Source organism: Schistocerca serialis, chromosome 7, assembly GCF_023864345.2.
Source record: "Schistocerca serialis cubense isolate TAMUIC-IGC-003099 chromosome 7, iqSchSeri2.2, whole genome shotgun sequence".
NCBI classification, from domain to species: Eukaryota; Metazoa; Arthropoda; class Insecta; order Orthoptera; family Acrididae; genus Schistocerca; species Schistocerca serialis.
Window position 1 is genome coordinate 458,801,068 of NC_064644.1, and position 23,657 is coordinate 458,824,724.

Consider the following 23,657-nt stretch of genomic DNA (forward strand, 5'->3'; position numbering starts at 1 on the left):
CTTTTGTAGAGAATGAGGAGTGCGGCTGAAGGACTGAATCCCTGTCTTACAGTTTTTTAATCGGAGCACGTAGTTCTTGGTTTTCCAATCTTATTCTTCACTCTTGTACATATTGTAGTATATTACCTGAGTTTCCGTAGAGTTTATCCCTATCTTCCTCAGAATTTCTCTCGTCTTGCACCATTTCACATCACCGAACGCATTTTCAAGGCCGACAGATCCTATGAAAGTATCTTGGTTTTTCTTTAGTCTTGCTTCCATTATTACGCGCAACGTCAGAACTGCCTCTCTGGTGCCTTTACCTTTCCTAAAGTCAAATTGGTCGTCATCTAACACATCCCCAATTACAATTCCCAGTCTTGTGTACACGGACATTTACAAAATGCCATTTTATCGTGAAAAACATAAATTAAAGTACCTGTCTACATCTCCATCGACAGTACAACTTCCTGCAGATTCGTTTGACGATAAGAGCGAAGTCGGAGACTTCTGTATTGATTTTCTAGGTTACTACATCATCCGTGCGTCCTGGACGATTGCCATCATAAGCAGGTGTTTGGGCACCTTCAAATTGATTGACGCAATAAATATCTGCTGTCACTGATAGCGGTGGACCACCATACACCAACTTCATTTTTAAATCTTTCTCGCCACATGTGTTCCTATCCAAATGCAAAACCTGTATCACTAAATGATTACCTCAGCCAAAACGACGTAACACCATTTGCTTTAGTGTTTGCCAAATGCAGTCAAAAGTAACCAATGAATCTGTGCCATTACCTTTTTAGTATCACATAATCGATGGTTGCATGCGATGATAACACAAACATGCGTTAATAATGATTCCAATCTAGAAATACTGGCACTCATTTATCATCCTCGCATAGTATCGTTAAATCACAGCTCTAAAAATAAAAAGGCATTTTAAAAAGAGCTTAAATGTTTAGTGAAGTGATCTGTCTAAAAGTGAGAAATAATATAGAGTAGAGAAACATTTGACTCGCCTTTGATAGTCGCTCGAAATCACGTACAGCGAATGAGGCGCGTCAAACGTTTCTCTTAATCTATTTTAATTCTCATTTTCAGACAATTCTCTTCACAATACATTTGGTCACTTTTCAGAAATTGGTCACTTTGTCGAAATTCCTCTTTATTTTCAAATACTATTAAGAAAGAATGAAATATAGTATAATTAAATCTTGACTGAGGATATATGTCACTTCTCTCAGCCCTGAAGAGACGGACGTTTTGACATTTCTTATCAATAGCTAGCAGCAGATTTCAGTTTTCCCTCAAATCTTTAACTAAGTTCTTCTTAATTATGCTGACAGTTTTCAAGCAATTAAATCTTCATCTGTAAAGTTACACCTCTTGCTGGTGGATAGGATACCCCCTTTGTCCCTTTTCCCACTCTTCGTTTGGTTACGAAAATTTGGAAAACAATTTTCCCTCAAATGGCTACTAAAATAGCTCTTAAGTTCCCTGATTGCTTTCAACCAATTAAATCTGTTTTTGTAAAATAGGACCTAATGCTGGTTAATTTGATACCGTATTTGACTTTTCCCACTCCTTGTTAGGGTATGAAAATTCGGAAAACTTGTGTAATTTCTAGGGAGTCTTGTTTTCGCTCCACTAAAACATTTGTTGAACATTCATTACGCAGTTCTACAAACTCTTCATTTGTATTTATAGTTGCTGCTCCTGTTTCAACGATTTTTTTAGTCACTAATCTTATGATTGGGTGATGTGGCGCACCACGAATGACTCTTCTGTGCCAACCTTTTCATCTCAGAGTAGCAATTGCAACCTACGTAGCCAAACAGCTCTTGAGTGTGTTCCAGTCTCTGTCTTCTTCTACAATTTTTACCCTCTACAGTTCTCTTTAGTACCATAGAAGCTAGAGCCAGATGTCCTGATATCCTGTCTTCCAGTACCATCTTCTTGCAGTGTCTTCCACATATTTCTTTGCTCGACGATTCTGCGGAGATCCTCATCATTCCTTACCTTATCAGTCCACCTAATTTGCAACATTCTTCTGTAGCACAGCATGTCAAATGCTTCTATTCTCTTCCGTTCAAGTTTCCTCACAGGTCATTACTCACTACCATAAAATGCTGTGCTCCAAACTCACATTCTAAGAAATTTCTTCCTCAAATGAAGTCCTGTGTTTCATTTTGGGTCCTCTTTGCCAGTGCTGATCTGCTTTTTATGTCCACGTTGCTCACCTCATCATGGGTATTTTGCTTCCCAGTTCGGATGCTAAGATTCTCGCTATTTTCATTTCTGCTAATTCTCATTATTTTCGTCTTTCTTCCGTCTACCTTCAATCCATATTGTGTACTCATTGGATTGTTCATTCCATTCAACGATACTGTAATCCTTCTTCACTTTCACTGAAAATAGCAATACCATCAGTGAATCTCATCATTGACATCTTTTCGCCTTGAATTTTAATCCCACTCTCGAATCTTTCTTTTGTACCTGTCATTGCTTCCTCGACTTAAAGATTGAACAGTATGGTCGAAAGACTACTTCCCTGTCACCCTCTTAAATCCGAGCACTTTATTCTTCGACTTCCAGTCCTCTTTTTCCCTCTTGCTTCTTGTACATATTTTACGTTACCCAGCTTTCTCTATAGGTTAATTCTATTTTCCTAAGAATTTCGAATAACTTGTACTACCTGATACTGTCGAACGCTTTTTCCAGGTCGCCTATCCTATTTTCTTCAGTCTTGCTTTCATTATAAACCACGACGTCAGAACTTCCTTTCTAGTGCCTTCACCTTTCCTAAAACTAAACTGATCATCGTCTAACATATCCTCTGTTTTCTTTTCCATTCTCATGTATGTTATTGTTGTCAGCAGTTTGGATGCGTAACCTGTTAAGCTGATTGTGTGGTAATTCTCGCACTTGTCGGCTGTTGCTATCTTTGGAATTCTGAGGACTGTTTTTATCCGAAAGTCTGACGGTACATCGGCCGTGTCATACACTCTACAAACCAAAGTGAATTGTCGTTCTGTTGACACGTCCCCCAGTGAATTTAGAAATGCCGTTGGAATGTTATCCATTTCTTCTGCCCAATTTGATCTTCAAGTCCTTCAAAGCTCTTTTAAATTCTGATTCTAGTACTGGATCACCTATGTCTTCCATGTCGACCTCTGTTTCTTCTTCCATCGCGTCATCGGAAAACTTCTCCCCTTGTAGAGGGTACTTCTTCCACCTATCCGCTCTCTCCTCTGCAGTTAACAGCGGAATTCCCATTTCACTCTTAATGCTACCACCAGTACTATTTACAAGATATTATTAACACCATACTGCCGTATTAACTGATATGTTCTATAGGTTATTACTAACATCATCTGGACAAAATGGGGCACTGCGACCTGTACCTGAAATCAGGCTGGCTCCTTAGAGCCAGTGGTACGCCGACGATATCGGCCCAGTCCAACGCAGCGTCTGTCTCTTGCAAAACGTCTAGCGGCAGTCGCTTTTCCACAGGCTCGATGAACGCCATCTGCAAGAAAAGTGCAGGGTTAGCGAAAAGAAAATTTTGAGTAGCGTTGGCTGCTGATTTAAAAAAAAAATAAAAAGTAAAAATTTAAAAAACCTCCAGACTAAAAGTTAGTCACGTTTCAAGTTTAAGCAAATAGTGGGCAGACGTTTTGGAACAAGGTGGCGCGAAGTTACATGAGGTACCTCTGTGGCTCTGCTGTACCGAGCAAAATACATCCAGTGCGCAATGTGTTTGTGTATGAAACTTATCGTTGCATCACGACGCTCACAATTGATAAAATAGGTAAAAGTCACACTTTCCTCTGCACTTCCAGACTCATACTCGCAAACTGGTATGGAATTATATTTGTACAGTAACAGAAAACTTACTGAAGTTAAAAGACTTATAAAAACTCCATAAAATGGATGCGCACATGGTGTTGAATGAATGTCAAATATAATTTTGAAGCGTTGTTCTAACTTAATAACTGATGTCCTTCCTGACGCACGTACTGAAATGTTGGCATATGGAAATTTCACATAGCGATTAAAATTGGCAGTCGTTAAATCTAATTACAAGAAAGGTGATAAGAAAGCTTAAATAATTAACGTCCAATTCCGTTACTAACGCCGTTTTAAAATGTTCGATAAAGTTATGTACGCAAGAGTAGTCTCACATTAAAGTAGAAACAACTTGCTTAGAACATTACAGTTTTTGTGCCACAACTGAGAATGATATTTATATACCCACTCACCAAACATTATAAATATAATGTCACCAACTGGTATTTTTTGTAATGTTTCCAAGCCGTCTGGCTGCATATATCACGTTACTCTGTTAGAGAAATTTGCGTTTTATGTAACTGATGGCTTTACTCACTACTGGTTTGAATCACTCTTAACAAACAGAAGGCAAGATGTTGTGCTGGTAATTCAGTGTTCAACAATGACAGTTGAGAAAATTTCAGTGTCTGCTCTCATAAAGCATAACAGGTAACTTCTGAAGGCCATACAGACGTTATAATAAATCCCATTTGAGAGGAAAGTACAGAGAAAATTATTATGATGTTTTTCAAAGAATTATTAACATGCTCTCCTAAAATAGACACTCCTTAAATTTTGAAAGACAACCAGTGTTCAGTTCTATACAACAGTCACACCAACACCTGATGTAGCACATGAGCAGGAGTTGCTATACAGGCTAGAACGCTCGAAATTTTTGGGTGCACATATCGTGAAAACTTCAACTGGGAGTAACATCTCACTCAGCTGCTCAAAGAATTAAGTTGAGCTACTTTTGATCTTCGTATAATTGCTATTCTTGCAAACAAACTAATCACCCTCCTGAAATATTCTGCCGATTTTCTTGCCGATTGGCCATTTTAAATACACCATCACAGTACATACCATTATATTCGCTAACGAAATTCGTTATAAGAAATACGTTACACCTTGAGAAGAATAGTAATGTCCATGTATATACTAGAGGCGTAAAATTACTTTTATTATTCGTTATTAAAATTGTCGGTGACTCAGAAGGGAATTCAATATGCAGAAACAAATATTTTTTATTGTTTATCTCAGTAACATCAAATGACTGACTGTTCACATAGCATGCTTTAAATCTAACGTAAAATCATTTCCCCTGGTGTTAAAACTACTCATATAAGCCAGTACTGTAAACTCTATTCACATCATTTCGATAAAAGTACCGTTCAAATTATGTGTTCAACATATAACCAATCAACTAAAATATAGTTACACTGTTCTGGTGCAGCTCAGTACACAAAAATAGGAAGTTTGTAAGACGGTGCGGAGTTTGTGGCTGTATACTTTATCATTATAGTCAGTATCAATATTCTTAACACATTCTGTAAACAAACTAGTGATGCGCTGTTACATATAGTTACGCGAGTGTTGCAGTACTCATTTCTCAAAACTTTTCCTTATCTGCTACTGTTCTTACTCTCCTTTGTGTTTGCTCGGTTGGCCTTTTTCCTTAAAATCGAGGAACGCTTCGTGTTAGGTTATCATGGAGTAGTAAGTCTAGTCAATCTTGGTTGATACTCTAATCGAGAAGTTTAGGTATGTCACCCCTATGTTTACGTTTGGGTCTGCAGAGACTGTATATGGTAACTGGGTCATTAAAACTGCCAAGCTAATAATTTCATCCCAAGAGTTATCATATGCCACCCCAATTTCAGCAGTCCGCTTAGTTTGCGTATTAAAGCAGCACACCCTTCCACAAATTTTAGAATCGTATCTGCTGCTATTGATGAGGTATTGAACTGAGTAAGATACATCTCTGAAGCCGACCCATTTTCACTTGTCATCGATGAAAGATAAATAAACGATCCAAACAACGATTTCTGAAGCTGCAAAGTCTACTGCCAAGGTTGGCTACAGCTGACAGCATTTCTTTGCTATGAGGTGATGAGGAAATAATGTCTACTACACATCTTTTATTTATTTAGTTATTTGCATTTATTTCAGCTGCCAAGGTTAGTGCGTTTAGCTACACTCTTATAAAAACCAGACATTATAATTTGTATGTTACGTGAGAAATATACAGTCTCTTAAAAGAAGTATTCTGTGTTTTGAGATGTGGTAGTATGGACCAAATCAAGACAAAAATTTCGAGTTCATATGTGCTCTAAACTGCACAACTCAAGAGCTATGAGCACTTGTTCATCTTTGTTATTGTGGAACACATTTCTTCTAATGCAAGGATGGAATTCAGCAAACAAATCGGAAAACATTCCTCTATTATTGTCCGTGGATATAGCATGCAGTCAATATTTGATAACGTTAGCAGCGTAATGGAAGTCCATTATTCTACACGGGAAATGGCTCGACTTCGCTTCTACTTGCCATAAAATCATGTCTGCCATTTCCCCTGTAGAATAATAAGATCCTATTATGCTGGCGTCTACAATGATAAAATTACAATGTAAAAGAATTTCACAAAGTTATCAATGCACATACGTTTCATTAGAATTCATGTATGCAGTACATCTACCCGTAGTTTCCAGGAGCAACAATACCACGCATTTACTGCATGCTGTATTCATGTATAGCAACAGAAGAATGTGTCCTCATTTTTTTAATGCGTTCTATAGAGCCTTCGAAATAGCAAAGAGGTTGCAGTAGAAAGATGTTTTGAGACCATGTTTAATCGATATTTTTGTCTTGTTTTGGTCTGTACTACCATCTTTCATATATATATATATATATATATATATATATATATATATATATATATATATATATATATATATGTGTGTGTGTGTGTGTGTGTGTGTGTGTGTGTGTGTGTGGTGTGTGTGTGTGTATGGTGTGTATGTTCCCCCTCTCCTCCTAAACTGCTGGATCGATTTCAGCCAAACTTGGTACACATATCTCTTAGTGTTAGGCAACAATCGCTGTTGTGATAACAATCACCTATCGTAGTTCAGGAGAAATGACGTCATAAACCATGAGATGTGTGAAAACTGCCACCTTCTGCATGCAAGACCTATAAATTTATTGATTCTGTGCTACTAACTAAATAAATTTCGTAGAGAGTATCCAAGTGGGTGGATTTGGCACCTCCATGTTTCTCTCATGGTTAGCTTTATGCTGTTTGCTCAACGGTAGGCTCACCCAAGAATTCATTCATCGTAGCTCATGGACATGTAACTATAAATATTGCTTATAATCAAATACTGAGTGAAATAAACATTAAAGAGACATTATATTACGCACACCATGTTTCGTAATTTGAATACTGTACTTTTACATTTACTAATTTTGCAAGATTAGCAGATGAGATGGAAGGAAGATAATGGAAATAAAGTGGGACGACTAAAGCATAGAGAGCGGAGCTATGCCGATGAGAAGAGATAAAGCCTCTACCTCCTCTAGAATGCCAAGTGGGTTTGGATAAGATGCAAGTTGCAGAATAATTTGTTATATACGCGTTTGGGTGAAATGGAGAAATAGATGGAGAAAAATTTAGTGTCCTGGAAAGATACAGTCAAGATTCTGAACATATCCAGTTGGGTATTACAGTTGCGGAATGGTGACATATGTGAGGGGAGGTATTGTGAACACCACATATCAACCGATGAAGTAAGGAGTGCATGTGAAAATCTTGCCATGTATCCGATCACACTGTGCATCTCTGAGTAAGGAAAGTATTGATGTGATCAAACAACCAAATGTTTCAGACGTATTTTAAGCATGGGTTCATCGCTAGTTCGAGTTGTCTACAGTTTTCACCATTTGTCCGCCGTTTTCAAGTACATCACAGTAGTAATACTTCGGTGGGACTAAAGACAAGACTTATTGTTATTGAATTTGAAGTTTCTAAATTTTTGGACTGTATGTAGGCAGGTTAGAAATACCCTGAAAGCTACAACTGTTTGTATGTCTGCTCACCCCAATTACGATGCTCTTCCAAAATTATGTCCATGATCTTTTTGATGAAGTAGTATCTGGGTACAGCTAAGAAAATGTCCGCAGATTTTCCTTCGGTGAGATGAGAGAATGACCTGCGACTTCTTATGGTTTAGTTTAAAATCCTGGATTCAACACGCTGCTGAAGAAAGATAGTTATTCATAGATGATTTGGAACCAACAATGTTCTTAGGGCTTTCACATATATAGAACTAGATACCGTCAGGATGTACATGATAGTCTCAAGCGTGAGGTGTAGGAGAAATACCGTTGATAATAGAACAAGGAAAACAAAGGACCAAGGACGAAACCCTGAGGAATCCAGAGAGCACTTGTTTTTTTTTTTTTTTTTTTTTTTTTTTCACGATGGTTCCTGACCCACAGAGGACTCGGTGTCTGGTTTGGAGGTAGCTGTCGAATCGCAGTATTGTACTGTTTGAGAAGTTCAGCTGCTTCATTTAAATAAGTAGTATATCGAAATAAACGGGATCAAAAGCCTTGCTGACATCACTGTTAATATGGTCACTTAACGACTGTTCAGAGCGTGTTTGATGTAGTTAGTCTCTTTAAGATAGGTGCTATGCTATGGTTCTTTCCTGAAATATGATTGATGTTAATTGTGGGTGTTTTAAGTTTTTAGTTGATCTACCAGATGTTCGTGAATAATGTACTGTACGGCTTTAGATACTGCAGGTAATGTGCTGATCGATCTAGAGATGCATGGTGATTTTGGATGCTGGTTGAATTAAGTTTTTCCTCTTCTCAGTAGGATGTCTAATACTAACGAAAGAGAGAGCTCGGATGGTAATATCTTAATCTTTTGAATCGTACCTGTGCCCATTCTATTATTACCTACTTCCTCAGAGCTTCTAATGATTGCATCCCGTATTATGTCTGTACAAATATGCTTTAAGAAAAACGCGTCTGTCGAGGAGGATCTATCTTGTAGCTGATAATTTATTGAAATCTGAGAACTTACTGCTGTTGAGGAAGATTCACTTAATTCGTCTGCAGCGGCTTGGATAACAATAGCAGATCAGCATATCAGATGTTGCGCAGTTTTTTGCATAGTGCTAAAAGGTTTGACAGTGAAGCGAGCATGCCTCATTTTGGCGTAACGTAAGTTTTGGTTCGATTTGTTTCGCATCTTCCTATGTACCTCATATAGTTCCGGGGTTGGATTTCACTTGAATGTTGTATGTGCAGAATCACATATATCCGTTATCTATCGCAATTATGCAATCAGACATGGAGCAAGAGCTCCCTCTACTCTGATGCAACGTTTAAGGGCATGTCTGGGATACAATGCAGTAAGTCTGGGGATTCCACGGTCTAATTTTGGCTCACTACTTATGTCCTGCCATTGAGTATCTGAACACTCCTTTTGAAAAGACTCACCATCAACTTGTTTTAACTATCTCTAGACTGTAAGAAGAAATTTTCCGCTGATGGTCTGCTTTGAGCACATTAAAAATATTACACCATAAACAGAAAATCCTGAAGCAGAAAACTGAGTGGTGCGGATTACTTTATCGGTCCTCTTTCTTGATATCGTATGTTAAATGGTGTAGCCGTATGGCTTTTAATGGGTTGACAGGAGAGATGTAATACTCATTTTCTAAATGTGGAACTGTCTCATTAAACTCTCTACGGAGCGAATTTAAGTGCACTTCTGTATTTCTGTCTTCAGTAACAATTACATGCCGATACTATGACACTAACGATACAAGGTTGATTGGAAGGACGATTAAGCACCAACTGCGAGTGGTTTATAGGTTATTCCAGTTAAAAATTTATGATCAGACACATATTACTCAGGGAAATAAGTACTCTACTTCACTTTCACCATTTGAATCCGACGTACGTAGTGTCCTCGGTTTTAAATCAGAGCGGACATTCGCACATACATCCTGGAAAAGACGTGGTCGCAGGAGATTTTAATCAGGGTAATACATTTCAGATCCTGACAGGAAAAAATTTGCCAAATCGTTAGCGTAACGGTCGGCGTTCACTCCGGCTGTGTGACCACTCTCATTCCTTAAAAAATAAAGGGCGATTATTCAACGTGATGACACCGCGGTCCGCGTTAAGCGTTTCAGAACAGAAGTGTCTGTCATACAGATTGGACCAATAACGCAAATATTGATTACTAGCTGCCCTTGCTTCGCAATTCAAGGACCTTAGCGTATCGCCGTTTTTTATGGGAATGGGCACTGGGGTGAAGTCGGCTTGTGCATAATTCATGGACGGGAAATACACAAGAAGCACAGGTGGTAAAAAAAGAAAACTGGCCATCTACTGAACACCCCATCAGTTAAGTATTTCAAGTTTCAATCCACCTGTCTCTTAATCAGTATCAGATTTTCCTGTCCTGTTTCTACGTGTGGTTTACGTTCGCTAAGAAGTAAATAACGTTTATCTAACGAGTACAATGTAAACCAAAGTGACGATTAGCTCTCTGAGTCGAGACGTTTGAAAGGCAGTTTTAAAAAAGTTTCATACAACATTGACCCACTGAATTATTGAGATTTGACCGAATACTTTCTTGGTGTGTGCCTACTCTACATAACGAATATTTTCTTTAAATTTTGTGTTTCTAGGACCAATGATTTTTGGGCTGAGTTGCGAAATCGGAGGCATTCCGTGTGCAAAAAACTGCATACTGACTTCACTCCCAAAGTGGTTGAGCTTAACAAAAATATTTATTAGAGGGCGCCGACGCTAGATAATGTCCAATCTACAGTTTTAACCTCCACCCCTCCCCCCCCCCCCCCCGCCACACAGACACACAGATACACACACACACACACACACACACACACACACACACACACACTTGCCACCACAACAACGTTGACAATTCCTTTATATGCAGGTGCTGTCCTGTCATCTGATACATTCTTTTCGTCAAGTTCTCCCACCTATTCGAATTCAGTACCTCCTCATTCGGTATTCGATTTAGCCATTAAATCTTCAGCATTTTCTCTGCAGAACTCCATATCAAGAGCTTCTCCTTGTCTGGGATGCTTATCGTCTACGTTTCATTTCCCTACAAGGCTAGAGTCCAGACAAATACCTCGACATAAGATTTCCTAAGAGTGAAATTGATATTATATGTTAACAAATTCTTCTTTTTCCACAATTCTTTTCTTACTAGGCCACCACCAGTATTTTTTTTTTTTTTTTTTTTTTTTTTTTTTTTGCACAGATAACACAATTCCTGTATTGTTTTCCTTTTACATCTCCTAATCTAATTTCCTCCCCTTCCCCCGATTTAATCCAATTACACTCCATTACCCTTGTTTTACTTTGGTTGATATTCAATCTTATAATCTCTTTTCTAGACAGTACAGATATCTTTCAACTGCTCTTCCAAATCCTTTGCGGCGTCTGGCAGAATTGCACGTACATTGGCAAGCCACAAAGCTTTTATTTCTTCTTCCTGGACGTTAATTTTCTTTCTGAATTTGTCCTTGGCTTCCTTTACTGCTTGCTCAGTGTGCAGACCGAATAACATCGGAGATGGACTAAGTCCCTGCTTCACTTCCTTCTCCATAACGGTTTCCCTTTAATGTCCTTCGACTGCCATGGCAACAGCCTATTTTCTGTACAATTCGTACATAAACTTTCACTCCCTTTGTTTGATGCCTGCTATCTTCAAATTTTCTAAGAGTGTAGATCAGTCAACCCTGTCAAAATCATTCTGTAAACCAACAGTGCTGTAAGGGTTGCCTTTCTTCAATCTACACTCGTGTTCAAATTTAAAACAACAAAGCGCTGTTTGCCCATCCTGTGTCTAATTGATGATGTAATCATACAACTGTCAACCAGATGTCCGTACGATAGTATTCTGCACGGAAGATGGTATTCCGGTCAACGGACAACCGCTCCAACGATGACGTCAGGGCACCTATGAAATGAGGTAGTGTCAGCCGGGTAGCTGCACATCCACAGTCGCTGTCTACGTAGTCACAGAGGGTGCAGTATGGCACAGAGAAGATTCCTACCATACTGTCTGCAGTGGAAGGCCAGGAAAAGAAACAAAGCAAGTGGGTGTGACCCGATGGCTTAGGTAGATCATTCTACTGTTTCTCAGATGTGGCGAAAATGTTTAGAGACCGAAACTGTATCCCAAAGACCAGGGCAGTGCCGACAAAGTGTGACTTCAAAACACAGGACCGTTATTTGGTTGTAAGAGCACGAAAGTAACACCTTGGTGCTGCACGCAACTGCTTTGTGAGCTCGCAAGATCCATGGAATTGTTGTATCGAGGAAACGGTGTTTAGAAGGCTTCAGCTGAGTGGCTTTCAGAGACATCCTGTATGTCTACCTCTGATGCGTCTTCACAAAAAGGAACGTCTTTAGTGGAGCCATCAACATGCCACCTGCGCGGTCAAACGGTCGGCCAATGTTGTTTTCATAGACGAGCCCCAATTTAGTCCGAACAGTGATTCTCGACGGCTTCGTCTATGGAGGGAACGTGGAACACGATTTCGGGACCCAAACATTGTGGAAAGAGAGCGATATCGGGGAGGATCCTGAATGGTGTGGGCAGGGATTATGTTGACCACTCGAACACCTCTTCATGAAGCAGTACGGCTAAATCGGCAAGATTTAACTGCCGTCAGTTATCGTGACGAGATCTTGGGACCTTATTCGCTGTTGTTACGAGGTTCTGTGGGACCAGACTTCGTACTGATGGACGATAATCCTCGACCTCGTAGAGCAGGGGTGGTTGATGTTTGCTTGAATACAGAAGATATTGGATTAATGGCGGGGCCTGCTCGCTCTCTCGACTTCAGTCTCATAGAGCATGACTGGGATGCACTAGGGAGACGGCTTGCATCACGTCAGCATCCACCGACCACTCTCCGGAGCAGCTCTGCATGAAGAATGGGCATTATTGCCTCAACGTGAGGCTGATGACATCATTCACAGCATGCGCCATCGTTTTCAGGCCTGTATTGCTGGAAGAGGTAGTAACACCCCATACTGAGAGTGTGGTAGCGTTCTCGCTTCCCGCGCCCGGGTTCCCGGGTTCGATTCCCGGCGGGGTCAGGGATTTTCTCTGCCTCGTGATGACTGGGTGTTGTGTGACGTCCTTAGGTTAGTTAGGTTTAAGTAGTTCTAAGTTCTAGGGGACTGATGACCATAGATGTTAAGTCCCATAGTGCTCAGAGCCATTTGAACCATTTGAACCATACTGAGCACATTAACCATTTGCCGAAATGTGTGTACAAAACCGTAAAGTTTGAAAAAACGAAGATCATTTGTTTCTGCCGTTATGCATGTTGCAGTTGCTTACATTCTTTATTCTTTACATTGTTTCTACTTATCTATCACTTATTTATACTGTTTTATAGCAAAATAAAAGCAGTCTTGAAAAATTTCCGTTTATTGCTTTAATTTTGGACTACAGTGTATATTCTATTGTAAATCGTAAGGTCAATATATCCTCACGTGTTCCTATGTTTCTTCGGAACCCAAAAAGATCTTCTGTGAGGTCGGCTTCTACCTGCTTTTCAGTTCTTCCGTAAATAATTCGTGTCAATATTTTGCGAATATGATTTATTAAAGCGAAGGTCCAACAGTATTCTCACATGTCATCACGTCCCTTGTTTGAAATTTCAGTTACAACGTTCTACTTGAATTCTGAGGGTGTTTCGCCTTTCTCATATATGTTGCACATCAGGTGGAATAATTTTGTTATGGCTAGCTATCACAAGGCTTTATATAATTCTGAGGGAATATATTCTATTGAGGGGACTTCTTACCACTTAGGCCTCTCAGGGCTTCTTCCCGGTTATCATATCTCCCATCTCATCTTTGCGTACTTTCTCTTTCTACACTGTTGTCCTCAAGTTTGTTTCACTTGTAGAGCCTCTCTACGCATTCCTCAGACCTTTCGGCGCTTTGTTTAGTACTGGCTTGCCACCGGAGCTATCGATATTTGTAGAGTTGCTCCTCATTTCCCCTTTCATATAGGCGGCATGTATCTTTCCTGTAGAGACCCATACACGAGTTACGTTTCAGCCACCTCTCCATCGGTAACCTTTCTGTATCACTGCTAACCTACTAGTAACGATGCCTGCGAAACAAACCCGAGACGTAACCTATCAGTAGCGAATGTAGGGTTGAGAGAAAGAAAGAGTAAAGTGGGCGTTACTGTTGTCAACAGCAAGTACTCCGAGTGAAGAGAGTAAGTTTGTTTGCAAACAAAGCATGCAGTGCATATAGTCAAACAGCGGAAAATCCATGATGGAATCTAACAATATTGTGAAAAGGGAAGTTGCTACTCACCATATAGCGGAGACGCTGAGTCGCAGATAGGCACAACAAAAAGACTCTTACAATGGAAGCTTCGTCAACAATAAACGACACACACACACACACACACACACACACACACACACACATACACACAACCGCAACTCGCACTGACAACTGCAGTCTGAGGCAATTGAAAACACACTGCGAGCAGCAGCACCAGTGCATGATGGGAGTGCATAATAGGAGTGCATATAGTCAGAATTTTCACTTTCGTGCAGATATTTCCAGTGTAATACAGATAAAAAGGTAAACAGGGACAATAAATTAAACGATACGGACTAGTCTGTAACGAATAATCGAAGATCATGTGTCCCCTAGACAAAAATAATAAGAAAATAACCCTGAGGTAACTCTGAAATTTTATGGACGGAGCTCGAGTTCATCAGCTATACATGGTTTAAAGGATTCACTCAGCTGAATGTGTATTTCATCACTGTCGCGGAAGCTACGAATTGTCTATTCATTTCGTTGAACGGGAACAATCAGAGTTGGAAACAGTCTATTTTGGTGCTGTAATTTAGTGTGTGAGCGCTTACACTGTATTTGTCTGATAGCGCTCGTCTGTCTTCAGAATCAGTATGACAGATCAATAACTGAGAACGAACGCTATGTTGGGCCGTCTAGCTAACTACCATGTACTTACCCTACTGGGTTTGCCTAGCATTGCCACTCATTGCTTTGTTGCATAAGTTGTGGCTTTGAGGAATTGCATCTACAAGCTCACAAATCTGCTTGAAAGTATGCAGTTGCTTGGAGACATTTCTTTTTTGAAGGCTCGTTGTGGAGAATCTAAACTATTTTTTATTTTATATTTATTTCTTTAGTGTTATATCCATTTATTGCGAAAGATTGTTGCTTGTGTGTCTAACAAAAGATGGGCATTTACAGATGTAACAATTCGATGTATCTAGGCCCACTTTCGTCCGCCTGTCTAGATTGTCTTCCTGATTTGTACAGAAAAGCAAACGACATAAAGATGATTATAAAAGGAACAGAAAAATTGTGTACCATGCTATCGCTACTTCTCTTTATCTTACAAACGACAAGTCAGGCGACTTCAAACGTAAAGTAATTACATTATAAACACGCCAAAAATCTTCTTCGTGTAAGCCAACACCCCGATGGCAGGTATACCAAACAATCAGTTGTCAACAAAGCGTCATCAGTATCTTTGGGGACGCTCTTATTCCCCTGTCGCGGCCACGACAGAGAGAGAGCTATTTGACGAATGTCGTGACGAGAATGTAGCGTATCTAATGAGATACGGAATCCTTCTTAGTTACGCCATATACCCATGTAATTTTTAGCATTATTCTGTAGCACAACATTTAAAAATATTTTATTCTCTCCTTGTCTTAACTTTTTTGTCATTCACGTTTCATTTCCGCAGAAGGCTACACTGAAGAAAAATTCCTTCAGAAAAGACTTCCTAAAATTTATATTCGATGTTAACACTTCTCTCCTTTTCAGAAACGCTTTTGTAGCTACTGCCAGCCAGCATCTTATATTCTGCGTACCTCGCCCATCAGTTATCTTGGTGACCAAATAGTAAAACTCATCGGCTACGTTTAGTGTCTCATACGTTAATCTAACTTTATGCGCATCATCTAATTCCACTACATTCCATTACTCTTGTTTTATTTTTGTTTATATTCATCTCTTCAACACGCTATCCATTCCGTTCAGCTGGTCCTCTTGCCGTCTCTAAAAGAATTACGTCATCGGAAAACCGAAAAGTTTTTGCACAACCTGATTAAAAGAAGGGATTGACTGAGAGGACATATCTTGAGACATCTAGGAATAGTCAGTTGCTAATGGAGGAAAGTGTGAAGTTAAAAATTGTGGAGGGAGACCGAGGCTTGCACATAGTAAGCACACTGAAATGGATAGATGCTATGGCGGAGAGCTGCATCAGACCAGACTTCCCACTGAAGACCACAACAACAAAAACCTGACAGAGACGCTGATATCAGAATGAGTCTTGTCGGTTTGTGAATGATGTGTATCCGTCGAGAAAGGGATAAGGGACGAACTGCGTCAGGAAATGACCTCGTTTACTTTTCGGCTCTCTCTAGAGCATAGCCGGAGAACGTGTGCCTACCTTTCTGTGCACGTGGTTGTAGTCATCATCGTAAGCTCTGGGTCCGCTCTTCAGATGTTGAGGCGCATCCTTGGTGCCGTGCAGAATCAGCGACGCCGAGATGAGCTCTCCGCTGTTGTTCGCTGAGCCACCTTGCTGCAGACAAAGACACAGGGGTCAGTATCTGCATTTGAAACCAGTAGAGTAAATTAGGAGCGTAGCGTAGTCATATGGAATCATCAGTTAATGGCTTCAATACTCGAATTGTCTTGTAGAGAACAGATTGTGTTCGCCAGACTACTGTTAATTTTTTGTTTTGTATCTCTTTGTATATATTATCGTTACAAATATTGAATAACTTTAACAATATGACCTTTTTAAGAGATTACTTTCTACATGAACAAAGACTTTTTCAAAATTGAACTCCTAAAGGTACTCAGCAGGTTAATTTTATCGATGTCTCGACGCCCAGTCGAGAGTATTTGTCCTAAAAACGGGAGATGTTGAGGAATCATTCATTATGTAACGTAGCTGCTCTGTCAAAAATGTTTTACTAAGATATGCTAAGTGCATGAATCAAATATTCGTTGTTTTGCACTTGGGTGCGGCATTTTTTCCTATTTCGCAACTCGACACCCAACCTAAACAATCGGTCTTAGAAAGAAGATATTTCGAGAAAATATTTCTTATTTGGCGCAGGCGTACATTGTTCCATATCTCCTTCCTAATGTCAATAATTCACTGTATGGATTTGGTACGAAAGCGTATTAAATATTCCGTTCCACAACTCGCGCCGCGGAGAACTAATCGTCAATGTAGACTGCAGTACAGGTTCTTAGACGAAAATGATCCATTTAGCAATGAATACAAAAAACGCATAGAAACACAAAAATAAGAGCTGATACTAATAAGAGACAGATGAGTGCAAACGTGAAGAACTTAACTGAAGAGGTGTTCAGTTCATAGTGACTTTTCCATTTTCCACATTTTCGCTTCCTGTATGAGTACACACAAATGTACATTCCTTTTCTAGTTGTTAAAATAAGCACGCTGATGTGTAAAGGCGCAAGCCTTGTAGTTAAACGGGCAGGCAAAGTACTGTTAACTACACCAGTAGGAATATTAAACTACTGAGGCTCTCTGTACTTCCATCAAGCACTAGCCCTGAATTCTCACGATGTTTGGACGGATTAGTTGCTTTCTGTGTCCAGGTGATGATCTCGACTGTTAGCTACATCAGACGTAACTCCCAAGGTTCCGCACATAACAATGCAATAAAGAACACGTGACAATTACGTTGGACTTCCAAAGTCTTTCGCCGAACACAGAGACGGTGTGGTATGCAACGTACTCTTAGGACGGCGACCTCAGATTTTGATTATATATACATGTAATCATATATATATATATATATATATATATATATATATATATATATATATATATATGTGTGTGTGTGTGTGTGTGTGTGTGAGAGAGAGAGAGAGAGAGAGAGAGAGAGAGAGAGAGAGAGAGAGAGTTACTTGCTTACAGAGGGGGATGAAAGTAAAGGAACACCAGAGAAACAACACATTAGCATGCCTTATAAAATGTAGGATAACAGTTGTGATTCAAAACAGCTACCAGCTGTATCTGAATGGATTCAGGTTTTTAGGCTTTTCAACGGAATCTTACAATATCCTTCCTACCTAATAGTGGCAAATTCAGATAACAATGATGGAGGTGGATAGCGACTACTTCTCTCGAAAGTACACCACAAAAGCTGATTAATGTTGAAATCTGGTGCTAGTGATGGGAGATGCGATATTTCATACTAGTTCTCACAAAACTAGTTCTGGAACGATGCGAGTGGTATAAACAGGGGCCCTATAGTCTTGGAACACGGCATCATCACTTAAAAACAATCATTGTCTCACTCGATGCACCTGATCAGCCAAAATTATCACATTACCCTTGGCAGTAAAGCGGCCTTGTAGAGTAGCTTTGGGGTCCATAAAATATCACTATATGGCAGCCCTGCCATGTTTAAGTTGGGACGTAAATTCGGCCAGTGTGAAACAAACCAAATTAGATGAAATAGCTTTCTTCCATTGTTCCTTAGTCCAGCTTTTAAGGTTTCGGCGTAACATTTTGCTGTTACGGGCATTTGTATCATTGATGGGTGGTTATGAAATTCCAGCTCGTCTTGTAACTGCCTGCTTATGGAGCTCTCCCTTCAGTTGTGCAGTGACTTAAGCCTCTGTCGTCCTCTTACTTTTCGTTGCAATCCTCTTCGATGGCCATCGCCGAGATCGCTCAACATACACTTCTGCTCGCGTTGTGACTTGCGGATCATGTTTTCCACTTTCCCTGCTTGCGGTATAAATCTTCAGCGTCGTGCCTCTTGAAACACCAGTCACATCGGCTACCATTGTTACGGAAGTATATATCAACGAGCACCAATAATACGCCCACGTTCAAATTTACTTGCTTCCGACATTATGCACTCACTGCACAGAAAACTGTTGTCTTCTCAGTTAACACTTGCTACGTATTGATGACACAGAACAGGTCCCGTTCGTGATCAACAGAACATTGCAGCCCGCAGGTTTATCTAGCCTCTGCATTTATCTCCAAGCAATGGTTTCTCGCGGTATTCCCAAGTTTTTGTTCAATCCCTGTACATTAACGGCAGGGCGCGAGAGTGGACTGCATGGAAATCCTAGGCAACCTGATGAATGTAATGCGATCTTCGGCAATATGTCAACCTGGTAGCGACTTGTTTGTCTAGATATTAAGTGTTTTTCCAAGTTTTGTTTTATTTCGCTGTGTCCATCCCAAGAAAGAACTTTACAGTTGAAATTTTTAGTTATTCAGGGACCACGAACCGCTGTAAGAATGATGCTGAGGCTGGAGTTGCCATTTACATTAAGAAATGATACAAATATAAAATACTGACACGCTCCGTTTTTGCACTGATTATCGTTTCGAAGCTTGCGTTGCAGAAGTAGGATTTATGGGCACCTCCTAGTCCTGGTCACCATACGCTGGTCTCCATCTGATGATTTTGAGTTATTTATTAAACAATTACACGAACTAGTAAGGTTTTTATGTTTTAAACAGAATGAGGTACCGTAACATTAAGTGTACATTTTAATTCAAACGTTTAGAGCAAATCTATTATGCAGCTATACTCAAATCGCTTGTCGTTTCATATAATCTAACCCTCCCTCAAACAGGTTATAACAGGAGTTAAAGTGATCAGCAGTGGTGCGATTGGCAGCATTTCTATAGAACCATCGAGATTGCATAAAAATTGTGTATATACTTGCAGTTAAACCATAAAACTGACGAATGAAAAATAACTGATGAATAACAAATAAAAACAGGAATTGGATCAGCACACTGGAAAGATATACGCAACACACTTGCCGTCAGTGGAAGATCTAATGTATTCTGTAAAGTAACCTACGACTTCCAAGAAAAGCGAATCGATATTAGTTTAATAAACTACAACTCCCTTTTCTTCATTTTTTCTTTTGCAAGTATTCTTGTAGATATGGAGATCAACTGGCGCCACTGCCAAATGTAGCAGTTGGTTTTCCGTAGCAGAGATTCTCGGCACAGTGAATTTCGTAGTACCGGATGAAATTGCTTGGCGAATAGCTCAGTGTGACAGGGTCGAAGGGAGCGACCGGTTGCAGCGCTATCGCTGCGATCCGTCGCTAGTGTGTTTGCTCTTATAGAGTGTAGTTTGTACGGCATATTCTTTTTCGGACCCCATAAAAATACACAGTATAACGGCGTAGGATTAGTTGCTTGTTTGTAGAAATAATGTAATGGAGTGTAAAATTTTCGTGAGAAACGGAAAAACTAATCGAATTAAGAGTTTTGGTTACGTAGTTATTGTTAGAAATGTATCTTCGTTTTTTTTAAAGGGGACTTACATGCCACATTAACAGATATTTCTCCATAGTTTCCGACCGCCGAGACAGGAGGTCCTGCGTCCAGTGCAGTTCATAAGCCTTTTCTTTTTCCTTCGAGTGAGCAATGTCTCCTAACTGGTTTGATGCGGCGACATACTCGTCCGTGTCAATCTCTTCATCTCAGATCAAAACTTGTACTGTACATCCTCAACTATTTATAGTATACCAGTTTCCGTCTTCCTCTACAATTTGTACCGTCTGCAGATCCCTATGGTACCATGGAGGTTATTCCCGGATGTCTTAATAGATGTCCTACCCTGCAGTCTCATCGTCTTGTCAGTGTTTTCCATATGTTCCTTTTTTCGCTGATTCTGCGGAAAACCACCTCATTCCTTTCTGTACCAGTTCACCTAATTTTCAACATTATTCCGTAGCACCACATCTCAAGTGCTTCTGCTCTCTTCTGTTTAGGTTTTCCCACTGTCCATGCTGTGCTCCAAACGTATATTCTCAAAAAATTTCTTCCTCAGATTAAGGCCTATGTTTGATGCTAGTAGACTTCTCTCGGCCAGGAATAGCCTTCATTTCTGTGTTAGTCTGCTTTCTGTACCCTCCTTGCTTCGTTCGTCATGGTTTACTTTGCTACCAAGGTAACAGAGTTCAGTAACTTCGTCTGCTAGCGACCAACAGTGCTGACGTTCAGTTTCTTGCTATTCTCGTTTCTGCTACTTGCCATTACTTTCGTCTTTCTTCGGTTTATTCTCAATCCATATTCAGTTCTAATTAAACTGTCCATTCCATTCAACAGGTCCTGAAATTCTCGTACACCTTCATTGAAAATAACAATGTTATCAACTAATCCTATTATTGATATTCTTTTAACCGTACTCTTGAAACTTTATTTTCGTCATCGCTTCTTAGATGCACAGATTGAACAGTAGAGGCGAAAGACTGCATCGCTGTCTTAGACGCTTTTTAATCCGAGCACTTCTTTCCTGGTCTTCCAGTCTTATTGTTTCCTCTTTGTTCTACCCGTCTTCCCCTATAGCTTATTGCTATTCTTCTCAGAATTTCGCGCATCTTGCACCGTTTTATACTGTCGAACGCTTCTTCCGACAAATTCTATGACCGTACCCTTATTTTTCTGAAGCCTTGGTGCCATTATCAAGCGCAATGTCAGGACTGCCTCTCTGGTGCTTTACCTATCCTACAACCAAACTAATCTTCATCTAAAGGGTCCTGAATTTTCTTTTCCATTCTTGTGTACGTTACTGTAGTCAGCACTTTGGATGCGTGAGCTGTTAAGCTGATTGTGCGATGATTCTCGCGTTTGTCGGCTCTTGCTGTCTTCGGGATCGTGGGGATAGTGTTTCTCCGAAAGTCTGATGGTATGTCGCAAATCTCATACAGTCCACACACCAAGGTGAAAAGGGGGTTTTGTAGCCACTTCCCCTTATGATTTTAGAAATTCCGGTGGAAGTTGTCTGTCCGTTCTGCCCTATTTCATCTTAAGACTTCCAAAGACTTTTTTTTTTCCTTCAGCTTGGAACGTCAGCACGCTTAGCTGAGCCGGTTTTTTCGTCGTTGGCTTGCTGTCGATTCTGATGAGAACAACCCTACCAGTAACTGTTCACAGTAACTGTCGTATATTAGTATCCTACTCCCATTATACTAATGGTTGTCAAACTTTTCCACTCAAGAGCCAATATTGGTACTGTAGCGCCGGATCTCGGGCCGCAGGGGAAAGGAAGCTGGCTAAAGTGGCCACTCAGTTTTTACCAAACCATGATTACCGATAGAAGCTTACCGATACTAAGCATTTTTTAGAGAAAACAAAAATAGTATAGGTTAGTGGAACTACATGAATTCTCCTGAAGGCTTACGTAGTGCCCTGTTTTCCGTAACTAAGCGAGTACTGTGACCAGTGCCATCGCAAGAAGATCCTATGTTGGTTTTTCTGATCTCTGGACACATTTTCTGGGCGTCTTCGCGCCCAAGTATCTGACAGAATCCCAAGCGGCTGCCGCAGACAGCTTACAATCGGTCTTATGTATTAGGTTAAATAGTGCATGTAAGATTTTAAATAATATAACTCAATTGATACAACACTGTCTCAAAGAGACAGAAATACGGCTGATAGCTTTGCATATAAAAGGGTTTAGAAATCAGTTTTATCTTTTGAACCACGCGTGTTTTTGGGAAGTAGCCAACTCATATTGGAGTGAACATCTTGGCCACTTTTCCCGACGAGCAGTAGGACCACTTCTCCCCACTGGACACCATTTCGAGATTAGTGGTCTACAGAAGAAACTATAAAACAGAAGTAAATAACAGGGAACTACATTTGTAGGCCAAAAGACATTATTTAAACATTCATATAGTAAAAAAAAATTATTACTCCGCATGCAAGTCAGATAACAAGAATAATATAAACGACTTATCTTACATGATACAACTCAAAAACAAAACTGTTTTTACTAGAAATTAGCTAAACAAGCACCCTCTGTCAGTCTAACTCACAACAATGGTGATGTATGTCAGAACAAATCTGAGCACGTCTTTGCAGGCACCAACGCTATTCGGGACAAAAAGGATGCAATAGCCACTTTCCCGTGCTGGCCACTTTACCACGCTTTCCCCTACCGATCTTGCTATTAATTGGTAACCTGCATAAATTAGTACGTTATATTAACAACAGCAACTGCTATATGAAACACGATCACGTATGTATACCCATCACATTGCCTTAATTTGACTGCCTATTGCTACAAGCAGGTACCACATTTGATGATGATCTTCTCTATTAAGCCCATTCTCGAATCCATATTACTTCCGTTTGACATTTGTATCATAGCAGCTGGTAGGTGCTAGAAGCGCCCCCTTATCAGTTGTCGGCACTGAAAGACAAACAATAAGACATTCCCCTTTCCCCTTTAACTAGATCTAAGTTCTAGGGGACTAATGACCTTAGAAGTTGAGTCCCATAGTGCTCAGAGCCATTTGAACCATTTGAATAGCTCTTAACGTTAGTTGATTTTTGGGATTCAGGTGTTAGTTGCTTGATGCATGTTGCTATAAAATACAGCTGAGAACCGCGAGCCGCACGAACATTTGATTCGGGCCACATACGGCAGGAGGGCCGGAGTTTCACGACCACTGCGTTATACCACTTTCTGCTGAGCTGTCGTTGATATTACCTTTTATTCGTCGAGCCAAGTATCTTCGTCCTTTTATTACCCACAGATTCCCATTATATGTAGATTTAGCCTTAGCATTTTGCTATCCAGATTTTCTAGCGTCCCAACCACGTTCTAATTATTGACATTCCACACCGTGACTCTTGGAATCTTACCCTTTCGTTTGTTATAGCATCTTTTTCTCATGCTCACTTCCCCCTCGGCAGTCCGTTCCCG

At 40.1% G+C, this 23,657-nt stretch overlaps 1 protein-coding gene across 2 annotated transcripts in view; it reads right to left on the reverse strand.

Moving 5' to 3' along the window:
* Window positions 1-23,657, reverse strand: part of LOC126412741 (neuroendocrine convertase 1-like) — a 492,712-nt gene that overhangs the window by 4,338 nt on the left and 464,717 nt on the right. For both annotated transcript variants that reach the window (XM_050082477.1, XM_050082478.1), the window contains exons 13-14: window positions 16,361-16,495; window positions 3,390-3,514 (exon numbers count right to left, since the gene is read on the reverse strand). In XM_050082477.1, coding sequence (XP_049938434.1) covers window positions 3,390-3,514; window positions 16,361-16,495 — 260 coding nt within the window. The remainder of the gene's footprint in view (window positions 1-3,389; window positions 3,515-16,360; window positions 16,496-23,657) is intronic.